The following is an 18,217-nucleotide window of genomic DNA, read 5'->3' on the forward strand; positions in this document are numbered from 1 at the left end:
AGACGTCCTGAGCTTTTCTGTGATATCAAATATGAACATGTGGCCAATATAATAGATGACACTATCATAATGAAATGCTACTACATGCATTATTTTATGATGTCATATCTTACATAATGCAATGATTTTAATGATTAAATATAAAATATTTTAATAAAATGTTTTGTGATGTTTTATAATGGCCCTAAAATTGTGTTTAAACAATACATTCCACTTATTACATTATATACATTTAGTTTTAAGCTTTTCTGGGGACAAATTATATAATCATGCTTTCTTAAATAAATAAAAATGCCTTTAAAAAAAACAAACAAGATTAGACAATCAATCAATGTCTAACGTCTAGAAATAAAAGCGCAAAGCTCACATTAGTCTAAATCACACCACATATCTCTACATGAAGCTGTGATGTCTGGACGGTTATTAGACTTACCATAAATGACATTAATATTAAAATCTGTGACATTTTTACTCAATGACTACACAAACTATAACACAATTTTATACATTAGTGGTCCTCAACACTGTTGTGTCATTCACAACAGTAGTAATATTGTACAGGAGACTTGCACAGGGACCCTTTAAGGCAACAAAATTTAGCTGCCAAACTGCTTATTCTCCAACTAAAACAATTACGTCATTGTTAACACAGTTTTCCAAAGAAAAAAGCAAGACGCAATGAGAGATCCTGGAACAGCAAAATAAATGAGAAAGCATAGACATGTTTACAACAATTAAAAACAGTTACTGTAAATACCTTAATAAAATTAAACATGTAAAGTACATGCTCCAGATGTAGAACCATCCACAAATGTAAGCTTAATGTTTCAGAGGGTTTAAAAAAGTACTCTGAAAGACACAAATGCACAAGGCCACTCAAAGGATGTGAACATGCGTTCACATGGACAAACTCTTATAGCAGAGCCAACAGCATGGCGACGTTGATGGGCAGGTGTATTCTTTCATTTGTATAGTGCATGGATCGGACCCGCTCAGGAGTGGAGAGAAGGAAGGCGACAGGGCCAATGCGCTGTTCCACACAGGTCAAACACAGAACACCTCCCTCGTCCACACTGTCCATCTGAAACACACATATTTAATAAATAAAGCCAACTATACAGTCATTACAACAGACAGGGTTCCCACACATTTTGAACAATACATTTCCATGACTTGTTCATGATTACTGTATAACTAGGCATATTTATTCATTTGGTAGATGCTTTTATCCAAAGCAAACTGAATGAAACGAATAATGGGTAAATGAATGACAAATGAACAAAAAGATAAAAAGGACACTGACATATCTGATGGGGTGTCTGCACATGCTGAGGACGGCATCTCCCGTGATGTTATTGTTACAGTTTTCAATGGAGCAGAGGAGAGACGGGTCTTTACTTAACAGAGTGCTGGTCAGCTCTGACCTTAGGAAGTACTCCTGCGGCACATAAGAAGTAGGTATATGGATGATGAAAATATTTCTGCAACATGATATCTGGATATTCCTTAGGCTTTATAATGGATGATAAAGACTAAAGGTAAGATTAATGTACATATAGACAGCAATAACTCACTCCAGTAAATGTGAGGATGTTTTTGATGGTTTTAGTGATGTAAAGAGCGCTCCTGGCTCGTGTGACAGCCACATATAACAGGTTCCACTCATCATCTGGGACATTTCCTACAGCCAGAGAGAAAATACTTTATCATTATTTTGGTAACACTTTACAATAAGGTTCCATTTATTAACATTAGTTTACAACATAGTTAACATGAACTAACAATGACCACTACTTATTAAGCATTTATAAATCTTAATGTAAATTAACACATACTTTTTACAGTAACTTTCAGTATACTTTTTTTTTTTTTTGCATTTTTAAAGTCATAAGTTGTATATGTTGATGGAACTGGAACCTTATTTTAATGTGTTACCATTATTATTATTTTTTCATGTTATTAAAAGTCTTTGCACCAAAAAACATAAAAATCTAATTTTTCATGGCCATTTTTCAACTATCCCTCTGACGCTGTTTTAACTGCTGTGCCTTTAAGACGTCTACGTAAACATCCTCTCTGCAAAAAACCAAAGAAAATGTGATCACCTTAAAAATGTACCTTTAGGGAATTAGCTGTTTACTACGGATTGCAGCAGAGTGTATCAGAAAGGAATACAATATTCTCCATTGACTGGTTTAAATTGATGGCAAAATGTAGGTGAAACTATAGTCCGTCTGTGCCAACATATTTCAAATCCTGGGCCCTTTGATCTATCAGGTGTGCAGACAATCACTTGGCTAATAATACCAAGGCTTTGAGGCTGTCCAGAGGCTGTAATAGTAAGAGTTTTTCTTACATTAAACGTAGAGCCATTTATTGATGCTTTCTTGAAGAAATTTCACAAAACTGTGCTTAAACCACCCATGCTCTGCAGGTTGTGTCGGGCACATGGAACTTTCATGAAGTCATCTGTCACTACCACTACGTCAAACTCCAGCCCTTTAGACTTATGGACCGTACCAAGGATAAAATCTGTAAATATTATACAATCAGAGAGATAAAGATATTTATTGTGTAAAGATGCAGGGCTGTAGGTGTACAACGATTTTATTGCAGCCTTTTTCTCTGTGTCTGCCTCTCTTACCTGCACACAGAGGGCTTCTCTGGGCACAACGGTAGATCTGCTGAACCAGCTCTGGAATGCGTGTACCGTATTTTTCCACCACAGCTACCTTGGCCTCTAGCTCGCGATCTTCCGAGGCCATGGCATATCCCTTTAGACCTCTGTATCCACCCATCTTGTCTCTGCAGAATCTCCGGATGAAGTAATCATTGATCGTGAGGCTCTCTGAGGCAGAGAAATAAAACCCAAAAAAGAAAGGTTGTATGGGTTTGGGACGTCATGAGGTTTAATAAATGAAAATTGAGAACCTCTTAAACAACCTTTAGTCGGTTAAGGTTAAGGTAATATTAGATATAAATCTAGAGTGGTTGAGATGTGACTCACCCTTAATGCGTTTGTCCTCTGGTTGCATCAGGACCCAGATATCCATGATTTTCTCCAGTCCAAAGTTTTCAACACCCTGAAATCAGAGATTAACTTTTAGAGACATCTTTTTTTTTATTTTTTTTTTACCAAATACAGTGATATGTGTGAGCAAATTTATTTCATCCACCCATAATGTAGCACCGTGTCTTAATTAGATGCAACAAGATACGTTGAACGTTAAGTAATTTTTCTGAACATGAAATGCTGCGTAAAGCAAATAAAATCAAAGCCACTCAGAACATATTTGATGTTTAAAGTACAGCTATTGGTGCAGGAGTTTGGACCACTCAGATTTCACTGTTGGTGGGGATACCAAGAGCAATGGGATGACAATAGGACCTAAACAATTGAAAAATTAAAAAAGTCTTGCCACATGTCGCTGTTGTCGGTTGTGGCAGAATTGGACCAAAAACTTAGACTGACATGGAAGAGAAGGGCTTGTTGCTTAACACTTTGTTGCATAACTGCGTCAGTCAGGTAAATGTGTAAAGCACTCACTCCCACAATGTAGATCTTGCAGCTAGGGTTGACGTCTGTGAGTCGGACAGCTTCACTAAATACAGTGGTGTTACAACGACTTAGAATGGCCACACTCCCTTCCAGCAGCTTCTGCCCCAGCTTCAAACATTCCAGGGTTTGACTGTGCTCTCCTCTCACAAAGCCTGAGAGCACAAAAACAAAAGCAAGTGGGGCTATATTCACATATGAGTGGTTTGAAAGTGGGTGAAACTCAAAAAGAGCATGCCTAGATCATATTTCACACTATATTTCACAAAAAAATAAAATAATAATAATAATAAAATAACCATAATAAGTTGCAATCAAAGTTATTCAACCCCCCTAAGACAGTAAGGATTTACAAAGGTAAGCTTTTCTGATGACCCAGAATTTTTAAACTTTACATCTATATCAGTTGAGTGACACATTCAAAGTCATAGTGTAGTAGTCATATAACCTAATATTTGTAAATAGCAGGATTTTTTAAAAATACAGCCATGTCATAATTATTCAACCCCTATTGCATTTAGCTGTTTCTTAAATATGTAAGGCTACACAAGTAATTGTTTTAAAACAAAATTAAGTCATCAATCTGCAATGGCACTTATTTAAGTTTTAAAATGTAAGTTTAGCGTTGTAAGCAAAAATGTATTTCTATGCAAAAAATGCAATTAAATGTAAGCTGTCTCAAAAGCTAATAGAGGAGATTATTTCATTACACAAGAAAGGTCATGGCTAAAAGTACATTTCCAAAGCACTACAATTTCCAATAGACAAAGTTGGCAGCACCATTCATGCATTTTTTAAATATGGTACAACAGCAATCTTCTTGGGGTGTGGAAGAAAGCAAAACTTCACCAAGGAAAATGTTGACTTGAATATTCAAGAAGTAATTAGGAAAGACCTGTGGAGTCCTGGAAGAAGGTTTTATAGACGTATGACACTAAACTGAAAATGAGTTTTAGACCCATGGGTCAGCAGTACGTCTGGAGTAAGATGACTAGGTGATGACAAGAACGACACCATCCCCACTGTCAAGCATGGAGGTGGGTCAGTCCTGTTATGGGGGTGTTTTGCGGCTGCAGGAAACGGCTATCCTGACTATGTGACTGACACCATGGATTCTTTCAGGTATCAGGCCATTTTGGCATGAAAAATGTGATGCCTTCAGTGTGTAAATTGAAGCTCGTGATCACTGGACTTTCCAGCAAGACAATAACACCAAGGATACATCCAAGTTGTCCAAAATCTGGTTCAGGGATAGGTCGTGGAATGTCCTTAAATGGCCCTTTCAGTCCATCATTAAAATCCCATTGCAAACCTTTGATGGGATTTCAAGGAAGCAGTGGCAGCACAAAAACCAAAGAAGGTCAATGAGCTGGAAGCTTTTGCTCATGAGAAATGTGTAAAAATTCTAATAGAGAGGTGTCCGAAGCCTTAGAACACTTACCTGAAACATTTATTTGACATGACAATTGTGGAGGGAATTAGTTGTTTTTTATTTTAAAATTTGGGTAAACTGAACTCTTTGTTCTCAAAATCACTCAAATGTGTATTAAAAACTGTTTACTGAGGTTTTAGTTGATGTGTTTTAATTCACATCACCAGAATATATTGCTGGTCAGGGGTGTTGAATAATTTTGATTGCAACTGTATGTATATGTATATGTATATATATATATATATATATATATATATATATATATATATATATATATACACACACACACACACACATACCTACATATACACATACACACACACACCATTAAAACCACCTGCCTAATATTGTGTAGGTCCCCCTCGTGCCACCAAAACAGCGCCAACCCGCATCTCAGAATAGCACTCTGACATGATATGCTTCTCACCACAATTGTACAGAGCAGTTATCTGAGTTACCGCAGACTTTGTCAGTTGGAACCAGTCTGGCCACTCTCTGTTGACCACTCTCATCAACAAGACGTTTCCATGCACAGAACTGCCGCTCATTGGATGTTTTTTGTTTTTGGCACCATTCTGAGTAAATTCTAGAGACTGTTGTGTGTGAAAATCCCAGGAGATCAGCAGTTACAGAAATACTCAAACCAGCCCATCTGGCACCAACAATCATCCCTGCAATTATCTAATCAGCCAATCGTGTGGCAGCAGTGCAGTGCATAAAATCAAGCAGATACGGATCAGGAGCTTCAGTTAATGTTCACATCAGAATGGGGAAAAAATTTGATCTCAGTGATTTGGACCGTGGCATAGTTGTTGGTGTCTGACGGGCTGGTTTGAGTATTTCTGTAACTGCTGATCTCCTGGGATTTTCACACACAACAGTCTTTTTTCCCCCTTTTTCACCCAATTTGGAATGCCCAATTCCCAATGCGCTTTTTTAAGTCCTCGTGTTCGAATCCCAGCTGCCTCCGCATCTGAGACCGTCAACCCATGCATCTTATCACGTGGCTTGTTGAGCGCGTTGCCACAGAGACATAGCACATGTGGAGGCTTCACGGCATCCACCGCGGCATCCACGCTCAACTCACCACGCGCCCCACTGAGAACGAACCACATTATAACGACCACGAGGAGGTTACCCCATGTGACTCTACCCTCCCTAGCAACCGGGCCAATTTGGTTGCTTAGGAGACCTGGCTGAAGTCACTCAGCACGCCCTGGGATTCGAACTAGCGAACTCCAGGGGTGGTAGCCAGCGTCTCTACCACTGAGCTACCCAGGCCCCCAGACAGGTGGTTTTAATGTTGTGGCTGATCGGTGTATATATTAGATGTATATATAGATACATTTTAAAATCTACTTTCCAGATGTTTAAATATGGTAATGTGAATAATTATTTTGCATTAAAAGTACATTTTCCTTAAGCAAATATGTCCATTCTTTTTCTTGACATTCACCCAATACAATAACTTACCATCCTGATTCCCACCAACCAATATATGCTTCACCTTTTTACAACTGTCCAAAATTGTAGCACCAACATAGGCAATCTCAGAGCCAAACCTGAAGCTCTGCAAAGAACCGGAGTAGTGATGTTAGCATGTGCAACTTAATCTATGAATTTTGTCAGGAATTGCCTTGTCTTTGTGTACCTGCGTGAGATAGTAGATGTGTGTGTGAGGAACAGCACGCAAAGCATTGACAGCTCCTCTGAAAGTGTAGATCTGTTGATGGGGATCTCCAACCAGGATTTTTCCACAGCTCTGAGAGAGCATGATGTCCATGATGACTGGAAAAAGAAACACCAAAAATACGATCCTAATCAACACACTACAGAATTATCTGAAACCACACAATTCAGCTCTTCAACAAATACCATACTGGACAAAAACTATATCACATTCATGCATGCATACCTACATACAAATTTATATATTATAATATAATATATGAACTATAACTAATTAATTCATCAAACTACACATGTCTTTACCTGGTGTACAATCCTGAGCTTCATCAATAAAAATTACATCATAATGGTCCAGCTCTGGTCTTGTCAACTGCCAGAGTTTAAGGTAACCTGTGGCAACAATCAAGAGAATCTATTTACACTGATGTGTCGTCTAAATAATACATGAAATATGATTTTTGGATTTGTCTATGGGACTTGCTGTGGAGTCTTTTACCTTGAAAGGAAATCATACCATCTGATTTAAAAAATATAATAAAATACTGCCACAATGTGTTGAAATATCTGATAAATTCAATTTTTTACTGCTTACCATCATGGGTCATGTTGTACACCCTCTCTCTTTTGGGCTGCAGCTCTACCATTTTGTCCCATAAATCCTGTGCAATACCTGCAAATATCTGGAGAGAGAAATGCATGACAGATCATCACCAACATAAAAACAACATCTTCAAAAGCTGAATTCAAGAGTGTAAATTGATTTAACAGTGCATCTTTACCATTTTCTCTCGTTCGCCTGGGTACTCTGGGTGGCCGTGTGTATTCTTGTACTCTTGTGGAACGTGCTGCGGGCCGACGCGCTGGTCTACAGATGCCCAGAATTTGTTGACAGTTTGTGTCACCACTTTAGCATTTACAAATCCCCCGTGCCCTTCAGGCAATATCCACGCCACCTCAAACGGCTGCAAATTGTTGGACAGTTTATTGATGTTTTTATACCTTTGTAGCAGGAAAGAGGTAAAAATGAGCATTAATACTCACAGTCAAGTCCTGACAGATGTAACAAGAAGAGAGTGCATCACTTCCTATGGCTATAGCGGATTGATTATTCAGGGGGTAATTCACTGAAAACATTTGCAAGCGGTATTAAGCACAAAAACCTGCAACTTAAAGTCACGCTATTAATGTCCATTGCAAAAAAACAAGCTATTTATGACTGTGGTTCAGTTTTAGAGAATTCCCTCCTTAGTTTACAGAGAAAAACAGGAGCCACTGGCCCAAACGTAAATTGACACTTTAATCTCTTATCTATATGGGGAATTGTTTAAACTGACCTCACTCCAATGGCTTTGAAGGCCATAGAATGGACAGTACTGCATTCCACATTGGTTGGGAAAGAGCGCCGAGCTTGCACTGCCACAGATTTGTTAAAGGCCAGGTAGAGGAAACGCATTTGTGGCCTTTGCTCCGCGTACTTCACAAGTGTGGTCGTCTTTCCAGTGCCTGCAATAAGAGCATTTCACAGTTTCATCTTCAAGCAGAGTAACAATTGTCATGATCTTTAAAAACAGATTTGCCCCGTCATGGTGGCTGCCATTTAAATATCACATGACCAGTCAAATACTACTTACTTTATTTAGGCATGAGATGGATGTTATTTCTTTACCTGCAAAAGCCATAATTTTTACGACATGATGTCTCTGGATGTCATGATTAAGAATTTGCCGCTGCTCATGAGTGACGTGAAGCTGTCTGAGGATGAAGTCAATGATGACAATGGTTAATTTCAATCCGTCCCTTCTCATTACAATTAATTAGAAACAATATTATATCGGCCGCCCACCTGCTGTCTTGTAAGCCCGGAGGAGGAGGTGCATTCTCCATTAAGTGCAGAACATAGAAGATATTGTAATGCCACCTAAAATATGGAAATGCAAAAGGGAAGAATCATCTAGATCAGTGGTTCCCAATTTGTTTGTTTTATGACCCAGGTTTTACATTGGATATCAAATGGCAACCCAACAAAATTAGCGTACAAAGTAAACAAAAATGTCCTTAAAATCAGACATTGAAATGTATTAATATTTCCACAAACTGCACAGGCCCAACAATATACTAAATTATTACCATGACTGACAATTCTGGTTTCTATATGACACTTGAATTTTGATTGTTTCATGCTTTTGACAGCCAAAAATTCACTGCACAAAAGAAACTGAAAAAACCATTTCAATCCTTGCTGCAAGTGAACTCTTATTTAATGTAGTTTTGTTAATGCTTTTCAAGGATTTCAAGCAACCTGTCCATGTTGCCATCTGTCTAATTTGACAAATTTGTGACAAAAGACTGTTTGATTGGACACAACTTTTGACATCAACAACAAACAAATATGGACATTTTCTCCCTTTTTAAATGTTAGCCTATTTTGCCATCCTAAGAATGCATGGTTATATGGTTAATTATGTTGGCTTGAAAAAGCCAACAAACTGTTATTTTACAGATATTGTTTACTTAAGTTTCTTTCTACACCAAGACCAAAATTTCTGGCTGTAACTCCTCCTAGAGCTTTCAAGAAACATCTACCAAACTTGGCACAGACCTTCAGACTGCTCTGACTCGGGAGGCTATAGACCTTTTTCATGCTAACGCTATCTTTGATTTTTAATGGGAATGACAACAATGCTGTGAGGGACAGACTTACAGTCTCTTCACTGGCACGAATGGCATAAAGCTGTATAAAGCTCCTAGATCACATCTGACTTTCCACAACTCATGCTGTCTGGAGTTCTTTGTACACTGAATGTTCTTAGATATTTTATTAATGTTTTGTCCACGAAATAATCCTAGAACACTTTAAACTGCAGTACAGCCCACTGAAGAGACTTTAAATCACAGCCTCATTGTCATTCCCATTAAAAAACAAAGATGCCGCCGCTGTGAATAAGGTCTTTTTTAACTGATCAGAATTACACACAGCGGATTATCAAAAATCCCATAGACTTTGACGAAAGTAATGTTCAAACAGGCTAAGACAGTGTTTCTAGCAAGTCAGTCCACTGTCGACCATCTTTGGAACGGTCTCGGCAGGCTATTTGTAGTCATTGCAGTGCAGCTCCTATCTACTTGAATGGGGGAACACCGAAATCTAAAAAACGGTCGGTCAAGATTACAATCAAAGAACATATTTCAAATCAGCAATTCAATTGATAATATGGGAATCATAAATTCTGCTTTACCTCATATAGACCTTATTCACACTAATGCCATCTTTGATTTTTAATGGGAATGACAATGAGGCTGTGACTTAAAGTCTCTTCAGTGGGCTGTACTGCAGTTTAAAGTGTTCTAGGATCATTTCGTGGACAAAACATTAATAACATATCTGTCCGAGAACATTCAGTGAATTTTAAACCGTTCATGCCATTGAAAAGACTGTAAGTCTATCCCTCACAGCCTTGTTGTCATTCCCATTCAAAATAAAAGATGGCGCTAGCGTGAATAAGGTCTATTATGCTAAAACACGCAATTTTCCTGGCTTGTATAGCTAATGCGCATGAGTTGATTGACAGGTGATGTCTGTATCTAAAAGGTGATTGGCTCTTTTACCTCTAAGGCTGGACTTCCTTTCTACATCCGTTGGGTGCTAGAGCGTCTTGGTTGGGCGTTCCAGTTTCTCCCATTCCTTTTAATAGAAGTGACTCGTCTCTGCTAAATATGCTCTGGCTAAGACTATTCAAATTTCAACAGTTAAAAATATTCACAAATTCAAATGTAAACAAGGCCTTTAGCCTGCATTTAATTTCGCTCTCTTTCTTGCCATCTATCAATCTATCTATCCATTTATCTATCTATCTAGACCTTTATTATGTGCATAGCACCGCATAATAAAAAAAAACATACCCTAGTAAGTCACTGTGGTGGTGACTACATGGTTTTGGTTGTGTTAGTCACAGAATGAATAGAGCAAGTTCTTTCCTAACCTGTTGCTTATGTTTATATTGTTCTTTCTCATGGCCAAAAGCAAAGTTGCCATGGCCCACAGGTACTCAGAGACTCCCCCTGCTGTCAGCAGACATCCAGACTTCTGCAGAAGAGCTACCAGGTCCAAGACATCTTTCACTGCGTCAGCCAGTATCAATATCAGGGACATGGCGGACCATGGGTTCGGTCCCTAAAATACAGTCAAACCAACAATTTAACAAACAAATCGTCAAAATTTTAAATCAAAACCACTTCTTCATCAGGGGACTGAATAGCTCAGCGAGTAAAGATGCTGACTACCACCCCTGGAGTCACGAGTTCGAATCCAGAGCATGCTGAGTAACTCCAGCCAGGTCTCCCAAGTAACCAAATTGCCCCAGTTGCTATGGAGGGTAGAGTCACATGGGGTAACCTCCTCGTGGTCGCTATAATGTGATTCTCGCTCTCTGTGGGGCGCGTGGTGACTTGTGCGTGGATGCCGCGGAGAATAGCTTGAAGCCCCCACATGTGCTATGTCTCCGCGGTAGCGCACTAAACAAGCCACGTGATAAGATGCGGGGATTGATGGTCTCAGACGCGGAGGCAAATGAGATTCTTCCTCTACCACCCAGATTGGGGCGAGTCGCTACGCCACCACGAGAATTTAGAATTGGGAATTCCAAATTGGGTGAAAAGGGAAAAAAAAAGAACACTTCTTCCACACCTGCATAACTCTGTTTCTTCCGTGGGACACAAAAGTTGATTTTAAGCGGAATGAAAGCCTCAGTCACCATTTATTGTATGGAAAACAAATGCAAAGAAAGTGAATGGTCATTCTGCCCTAAATCTCCTTTTGTGTTCCATGAAAGAACGAACGTTAAAGGGGTTTGGTACAAGACTAGTGTGAGTAAACCACAGTTGAAACGCATATGAGAAAACACTTGAAATTATATAGATGCTTTTAGCAGGCCTCTGTTGAGATACGACCACTAAAATAAACTTGTAGTTTCAGTAATTGTTGACTGTGGGTTCACAGTACCTCATCGTCCACCATGTCTGGCAGTCTGTGTTTGATGCAGGCCTCAGCCTGGGTGTAGAGCCGATGTCCTTTCACACACGCCAACACGTCCTTCACATTCACGCTCTTACTGTGTTTGAACTGAGACATGTACCTGAAATAAACAGGTGGAAAATAAACTCATATTTCAAGTGCTAATATAAAACAACAAATCTAAAGCCATTATATTCCAGTGATTGTGACATGTAAACAATGTACCGGTACAACTCCAATTCGGAAAAAGTCGGGACATTATGGAAAATTCTAATAAAAACAAAAAGGTGTAATTTGTAAATCTGATTCAACCAGGGCTATATTGAAAGCACTACAACAACAAATTATTTATGTTTACCTTGTGAACTTAATTATTATTATTTATTATTTAATTTTTTAATTTACACTCATTTTAAATCAGATGATTGCAACACGCTCCACAAAAATTGGGACAGTCGAGTGTTTACCACTGTGTAACATAATTTTTCCTAATAACACTTAAGCACTTAAGATAAGTTTGTTAAAGGGATAGTTCACCCAAAAATTATAATTCTCTCATCATTTACTCACCCTCATGCCATCCCAGATGTGTATAACTTTCTTCTGCTAAATACAAACGAAGATTTATTTATTTTTTATTTTGTCCCCTTTTTCTCCCCAATTCCCAGTGCGCTCTAAGTCCTCGTGGTGGCGTACTGACTCGCCTCAATCAGGGTGGCAGAGGACGAATCCCAGCTGCCTCCGCGTCTGAGACCGTCAACCTGCGCATCTTATCACGTGGCTTGTTGAACGCGTTGCCACAGAGACATAGCGTGTGTGGAGGCTTCACGCCATCCACCACGGCATCCATGCCCAACTCACATTATAGTGACCACGAGGAGATTACCCCATGTGACTCTACCCTCCCTAGCAACTGGGCCAATTTGGTTGCTTAGGAGACCTGGCTGGAGTCACTCAGCACACCCTGGGATTCGAACTAGTGTCTTTTACCACTGAGCTACCCAGGCCCCCGGTGATTCGCATTCTTAGTGCATATCACCACCTACTGGGCAGAGAAGAGAATTTATGGTAAAAAAAACAGACTTAAATTTTGATCTGATTCTCACCCACACCTATCATATCTGAAGACATGGATATAACCAGTGGAGTCAAATGGATTACTTTTATGCTGACTTTGTGCTTTTTGGAACTTAAACATTTTGGCATCCATTCACTTGCATTGTATGAACCTACAGAGCTGAAATGTTCTTCTAAAAATCTTCATTTGTGTTCTGCAGAAGAAAGAATGTCATATATCTTGGATAGCAAGAGGGCGAGTAAATGATGAGAGAGTTTACATTTTTGGATGAACTATCCCTTTAAGTTCAGCAAGCGGAATTTTCCCCCATTCATTTATGCAGGTCTTCAGCTGCACAATTGCACGGGGGCTTCATTGCCGTATTTTGCACCACATAAATTGCCACTAATTTTCAATTAGAGACATGTCAGGACTGCAGGCAAGCCAATATAGCACCCACACTCTGTTTCTTTACTGACTGAGCATCATGCATTCTTACCTCACCATATTGAGAAGGCACAGGTCATGCTTTTTGCTTATGTGATTTTCTTCCAGGATAGACTTCACCTGCTCCACTGCCTTATTTTCCCGCTTACGGTATCTGTAGTACAACTTCTTCCAAGGAAGAAACTACAATAGAAATCAGTAGATGTCAAAATACTGTCATCAGATAAATGTCTATGTCTATATATACATTATATATTTTATATATATATATATATATATATATAGATAGATAGATAGATAGATAGATAGATAGATATATTAGGGGTGTAACGGTACATGTATTCGTCCCGAACCGTCACGGAACCGACGTCACGGTTCGGTGCATACAATCAGATGAAGAATACATCTGAGTCAGTCACAGGCGATCCACTCCAATCCAGAAGGGGGCGCGCGCGGTAATGCAACGCTGTTTGCTAACCACCACAACAGGAAGAAGTGCAGAAGAAGAGACCATCTTATGCAACAACCCAAAACAAGAATGGCTTCCCCTAATGCACAATTAATTAAATGGCAATTAAAGGTTAATTTCCCACACCTGTGGCTTTTTCAATTGCAATTAGTGTCTGTGTATAAACAGTCAATGAGTTTGTTAGCTCTCACGTGGATGCACTAAGCAGGCTAGATACTGAGCCATGGGGAGCAGAAAAGAACTGTCAAAAGACCTGCGTAACAAGGTAATTGAACTTTATAAAGATGAAAATGGATATAAAAAGATATCCAAAGCCTTGAAAATGCCAGTCAGTTCTGTTCAATCACTTATTAAGAAGTGGAAAATTCGGGGATCTCTTGAAACCAAGCCAAGGTCAGGTAGACCAAGAAAGATTTCAGCCACAACTGCCAGAAGAATTGTTCGGGATACAAAGAAAAACCCACAGGTAACCTCAGGAGAAATACAGGTTGCTCTGGAAAAAGACGGTGTGGTTGTTTTAAGGAGCACAATACGATGATATTTGAACAAAAATGAGCTGCATGGTCGAGTTGCCAGAAAGAAGTCAATGCCACAAAACAGCCCAGTTACAATATGCCCAACAACACCTTGACACGCCTCACAGCTTCTGGGACACTGTAATTTGGAGTGACAAGACCAAAATAGAGCTTTATGGTCACAACCATAAGTGCTATGTTTGGAGAAAGGTCAACAAGTATTGTGCTCCTTGAAACATCCACACAGTCTTTTTCCAGAGCAGCCTGGAAAAATACATATTTTAACTTATTCAAAGTAGCCCCGTATCAGGTCCAACTCAGTTAATTTACCTTTGAAAAGAAATTCATACACAGGCACAACCTACAGTATATTTGTCTACAAAACTAATTAAGCATTTAAGCACAAACATTTAAATCAAAATGTTTTTAAGATCATGATTGAGAAACATAAATCAAGTGTGTCCAAATATTTCACTGTAGTGTTTATAGCAACACACCTGTGGATCCATAATGATGGTCCTCCAGTGCTGGCAAACTAGGCTGATGTGTCGATACAGATCGTCCGCTGGCAGATATGCAAACACAGTCCTCAGGATCTCCTCGGGCAGGTCCTGGAGATGACCCTGGGGCACTGCCTGCCCGCCCTGCACTCCCAGCAGCCCGTAGTGGGCGTCAGGTAAGCTATCAACAGGGTACTCCTCATCTACCTCTCTTTTCACCAGGACTAATTCTTCGTTTTTAATTGATTTTATACCTGCCTCCAAGTCCTCAGTGAACATGTCCTCAGTGATTCCTTCCATAAAGTCATCTTCCTCATTTTCATTTTCCTTTTTTGGAGTGAGATTCCCAGGGGGTCCCTCATCCTCCTCCTCGACTGGAGTCTTGATTCCTTTTTGAGGGCTGGTGCTGATGAATCCAGTGACAGAGAAGAACTCTGTGATGCCCCTCTGTTTTCCCACACTATCTGTAGCTTTAACAGCCAAATTCAAAAGGTGTTAAAGGGGAAAATTGTGCATTATTAGAACACAGATTCCAGCAGAATGATGTACTAAAGTCAAATTACACCTTGTCTGCTTCTTTTGGTGGGTGTTCTGGGCTGAAGTCCACGGTTGGCATCTCTGTTGTTCAGACTGACATTGAAAGGCTGTGTAAGACATTGGTTTCCAATGCTGCTTTGGACCAGATCATGACACTCCGATGGCCCCAAATGTCTGCGTTTGGCCCTTCCTACATAAAGACACATCAGACAGGTAACAAGCAATATAACCGGCTGAAAGAAACAGTCTAAGCTGGTCAGTTGGGGGATTTTGGAGGGGTTTTGAGTATCGTTATAAGGATAGTCCACGCAAAAATGAAAATTCTCTCATCATTTACTCACCCTCATGCCATCCCAGATGTGTATGACTTTCCTTCTGCAGAACACAAGTTAAGGTTTTTAGAAGATTTCAGCTCTGTAGGTCCATGCAATGCAAGTGAATGGTGACCAAAACTTTAAAGCTCCATAAAACACATAAAGGCAGCATAAAAGTAATCCGTACGACTCCAGTGTTTAAATTTATGTTTTCAGAAGCAATATGATAGGTTTGGGTGAGAAACAGAAACATATTTAAGTCATCTTTGACCAGCCCTAACCAGTAGGTGGCGATATGTATGAAGAATGCGAATCCCCCAAAAACAAAAGAAGAATGTGGAAGTAAAAGTGAAAGTGGAGATTTATAGTAAAAAGGACTTAAATACTGATCTGTTTCTCACCCACACCTATTATATAGCTTCAGAAGATATGGATTAAACCACTGGAGTCTTATGGATTACTTTTATGGTGCCTTTATGTGCTTTTTGGAGCTTCAACGTTTTGGTCACCATTTATTTGCATTGTATGGACCTACAGAGCTGAAATATTTTTTTAAATAAAAATCTTCATTTGTGTTCTGCAGAAGAAAGAAAGTCACACACATCTGGGATGGCATGAGGGTGAGTAAATGATGAGAGAATTTAAATTTTTGGGTGAACTGTTCGTTTAAAGCTGGTCAGGCTGGAAAACCACCCAGTCTTTTAACTAAAACCAGCTGAGCAGCACCTTGACCAGGCTGGGAGATCAGATTAGACCAGCTAAGGAAGGTTATAACTGTTTTTTAGGCAGGGACATAGATAGACATTTGTCAAAATCTGCAAGATCTTAGCTAAATATGATATTTTACTGCAGCATGGCTAGAAATTTGTGTTCATTCATTTTAAATTAGCAAAACATAAGTTTGGTCCTACTGTATTAGCAACTCGCAAAAGTCCACTCACAACAAACAACCACAAACAAGACGACCATAAAGGGAAAGATCAAAAGCAGGCATATTTTCACATAGATTTACCTCTCATGGACGATTCCATTATATACAGACGGCGAGACGGATCTCCGATATGTCAGATTTTAAAAGTTTAATTGGAAGCGTCTACATAAATAAACAACTTCACATGGTGGACACATTTCCGCTCGCCTTCTCTAAAAATTAAAAGCTGCGATTTATTGCAAAATAAAAGTTAGCGTCTTTCTTGACACGTCTCAATCAATACCTGTTTTAACTAAGCCAAAAAAAATAAATAAATAAAAAAAAAAAAATACAAAATAAAATTTCCATGTAGATAAACAACCAAACATAGTATGTTTTGCTGACTGTTTTTGTTTTTTTTTTCAAAAATAAATGTAATTATATAACAATTATTGCATTAATTATTTCATTATTTCAATTATTTCGTGTAATTATATATTTAAAATATTTTTATTAAATATATATATATATATATATATAGTTCTTTTTACAGAATGAAGCTATTGTGTTTTTAAAAATGGCTTATATCGATTATTTTCTATAATTTTTATTATTTACAATATTGTATGAATATATACAGTATATAATAATGATTTGTTTTACAAAATGATGCTTATGCATAGTGTCTAAACTTTATTTCATAGATGTTTTGCTAAATAGCCTCTGGTTTTAGTGCGTTATTGCTTTAGTGCAGGGGTGTCCAAACTTTTTTGTTCGGGGGCCAAATGCAGAAAAACTAAGGGACCACATCGCTGTAATTTAAAAAGGGGCTAGAAGCTAGTAGATTGCCACAATGCATAATCTTTTATATTGTACGCTTAATATAATGCAAGTTTTAATCATAATTTGTGCTCTATGATATGCTTGTGTAGGCCCTACATGTAAATAAATGATAGGGTATTTCACTCACAAAGAATACTTATAATGGAACAGCATTATTTATTTATTTATTTTTAAAAAATAATAAAAGGGATTATAAAAATTGCATTTTGTTTTTATTTAGTACTGCCCTGAAGAAGCTAAATGACATAACAGATACTCACATTCCATATATGCCACTGAATTTACACAAATGACCCCGTTCAAAAGGTTACATTCCCTCGATGATCAATGACTGTTTGTGTAATAATTGTTCATGAGTCCCTGCTTTGTCCTGAGCAGTGAAGCTGCCCACTTTTCTTAAGAAAAATCCCCCAATTACTGTACATTCTTCGGTTTCCCAGCATCTTCTGCACATTTGAGTTCTTCCCAAAAGTGGCTAAATTATTGGATTATCTGGATTATTGACATCCATCTTTTGACACTTGGGACAATTGATGGACTCAAACAACTATTACAAAAGGTGCAAACATTCATTGATGCGCAAGAAAGCAACACAATAACCAAAGAGATGCAAACTTTTGAACAGGATGACTTGTGTATATTAGAATACACGTTGTGTAATGTAGCTTTTGAAGGGTAGTACTTCATAAAAAATATGATCTTTTATCTCTTATATTTGTATACATTCTAAAAGTGGTGTGACAACTTATAAAACAAAAAGGGTATGCACACTTCTGCACTTAAATGTGTATATATAGTTTGTGAAAATGTATATTTTATTTTCACTATTTAACCACATTTGAGCTTTTTTAATGTTCAAACTCCATGTAGCCTGTTCTATCCATATGATGTCATATTGCATGTGTAATTATGAAATGTCATGTCAGGTACACATTTT

At 38.5% G+C, this 18,217-nt stretch overlaps 1 protein-coding gene across 2 annotated transcripts; it reads right to left on the reverse strand.

The window, feature by feature from the left end:
• Positions 1-120: 120 nt before the first annotated feature.
• On the reverse strand, positions 121-16,676 carry LOC127436932 (F-box DNA helicase 1-like). Of its 2 annotated transcripts, XM_051691465.1 has the most exons (21): positions 16,540-16,676; positions 15,242-15,403; positions 14,674-15,146; positions 13,245-13,375; positions 11,677-11,809; positions 10,658-10,848; positions 8,521-8,595; positions 8,344-8,429; positions 8,012-8,180; positions 7,457-7,676; positions 7,270-7,357; positions 6,981-7,067; positions 6,640-6,776; positions 6,462-6,558; positions 3,548-3,711; positions 3,008-3,083; positions 2,645-2,848; positions 2,407-2,532; positions 1,575-1,681; positions 1,304-1,438; positions 121-1,081 (listed from the first exon to the last, which is right to left on the reverse strand). In XM_051691465.1, exons 1-21 carry the CDS (start codon positions 16,556-16,558, stop codon positions 914-916), a joined length of 3,048 nt encoding a protein of 1,015 aa, XP_051547425.1. In that variant the 5' UTR covers positions 16,559-16,676; the 3' UTR covers positions 121-913. The 2 variants fall into 2 exon arrangements, 1 of the variants encoding a protein (XP_051547425.1); XR_007896483.1 differs by lacking the exon at positions 121-1,081 and having other exon boundaries at positions 1,421-1,438; positions 2,357-2,532.
• Positions 16,677-18,217: the final 1,541 nt, after the last annotated feature.

The sequence above is a fragment of the Myxocyprinus asiaticus genome, chromosome 47 (genome assembly GCF_019703515.2).
Source record: "Myxocyprinus asiaticus isolate MX2 ecotype Aquarium Trade chromosome 47, UBuf_Myxa_2, whole genome shotgun sequence".
Taxonomy (NCBI): Eukaryota; Metazoa; Chordata; class Actinopteri; order Cypriniformes; family Catostomidae; genus Myxocyprinus; species Myxocyprinus asiaticus.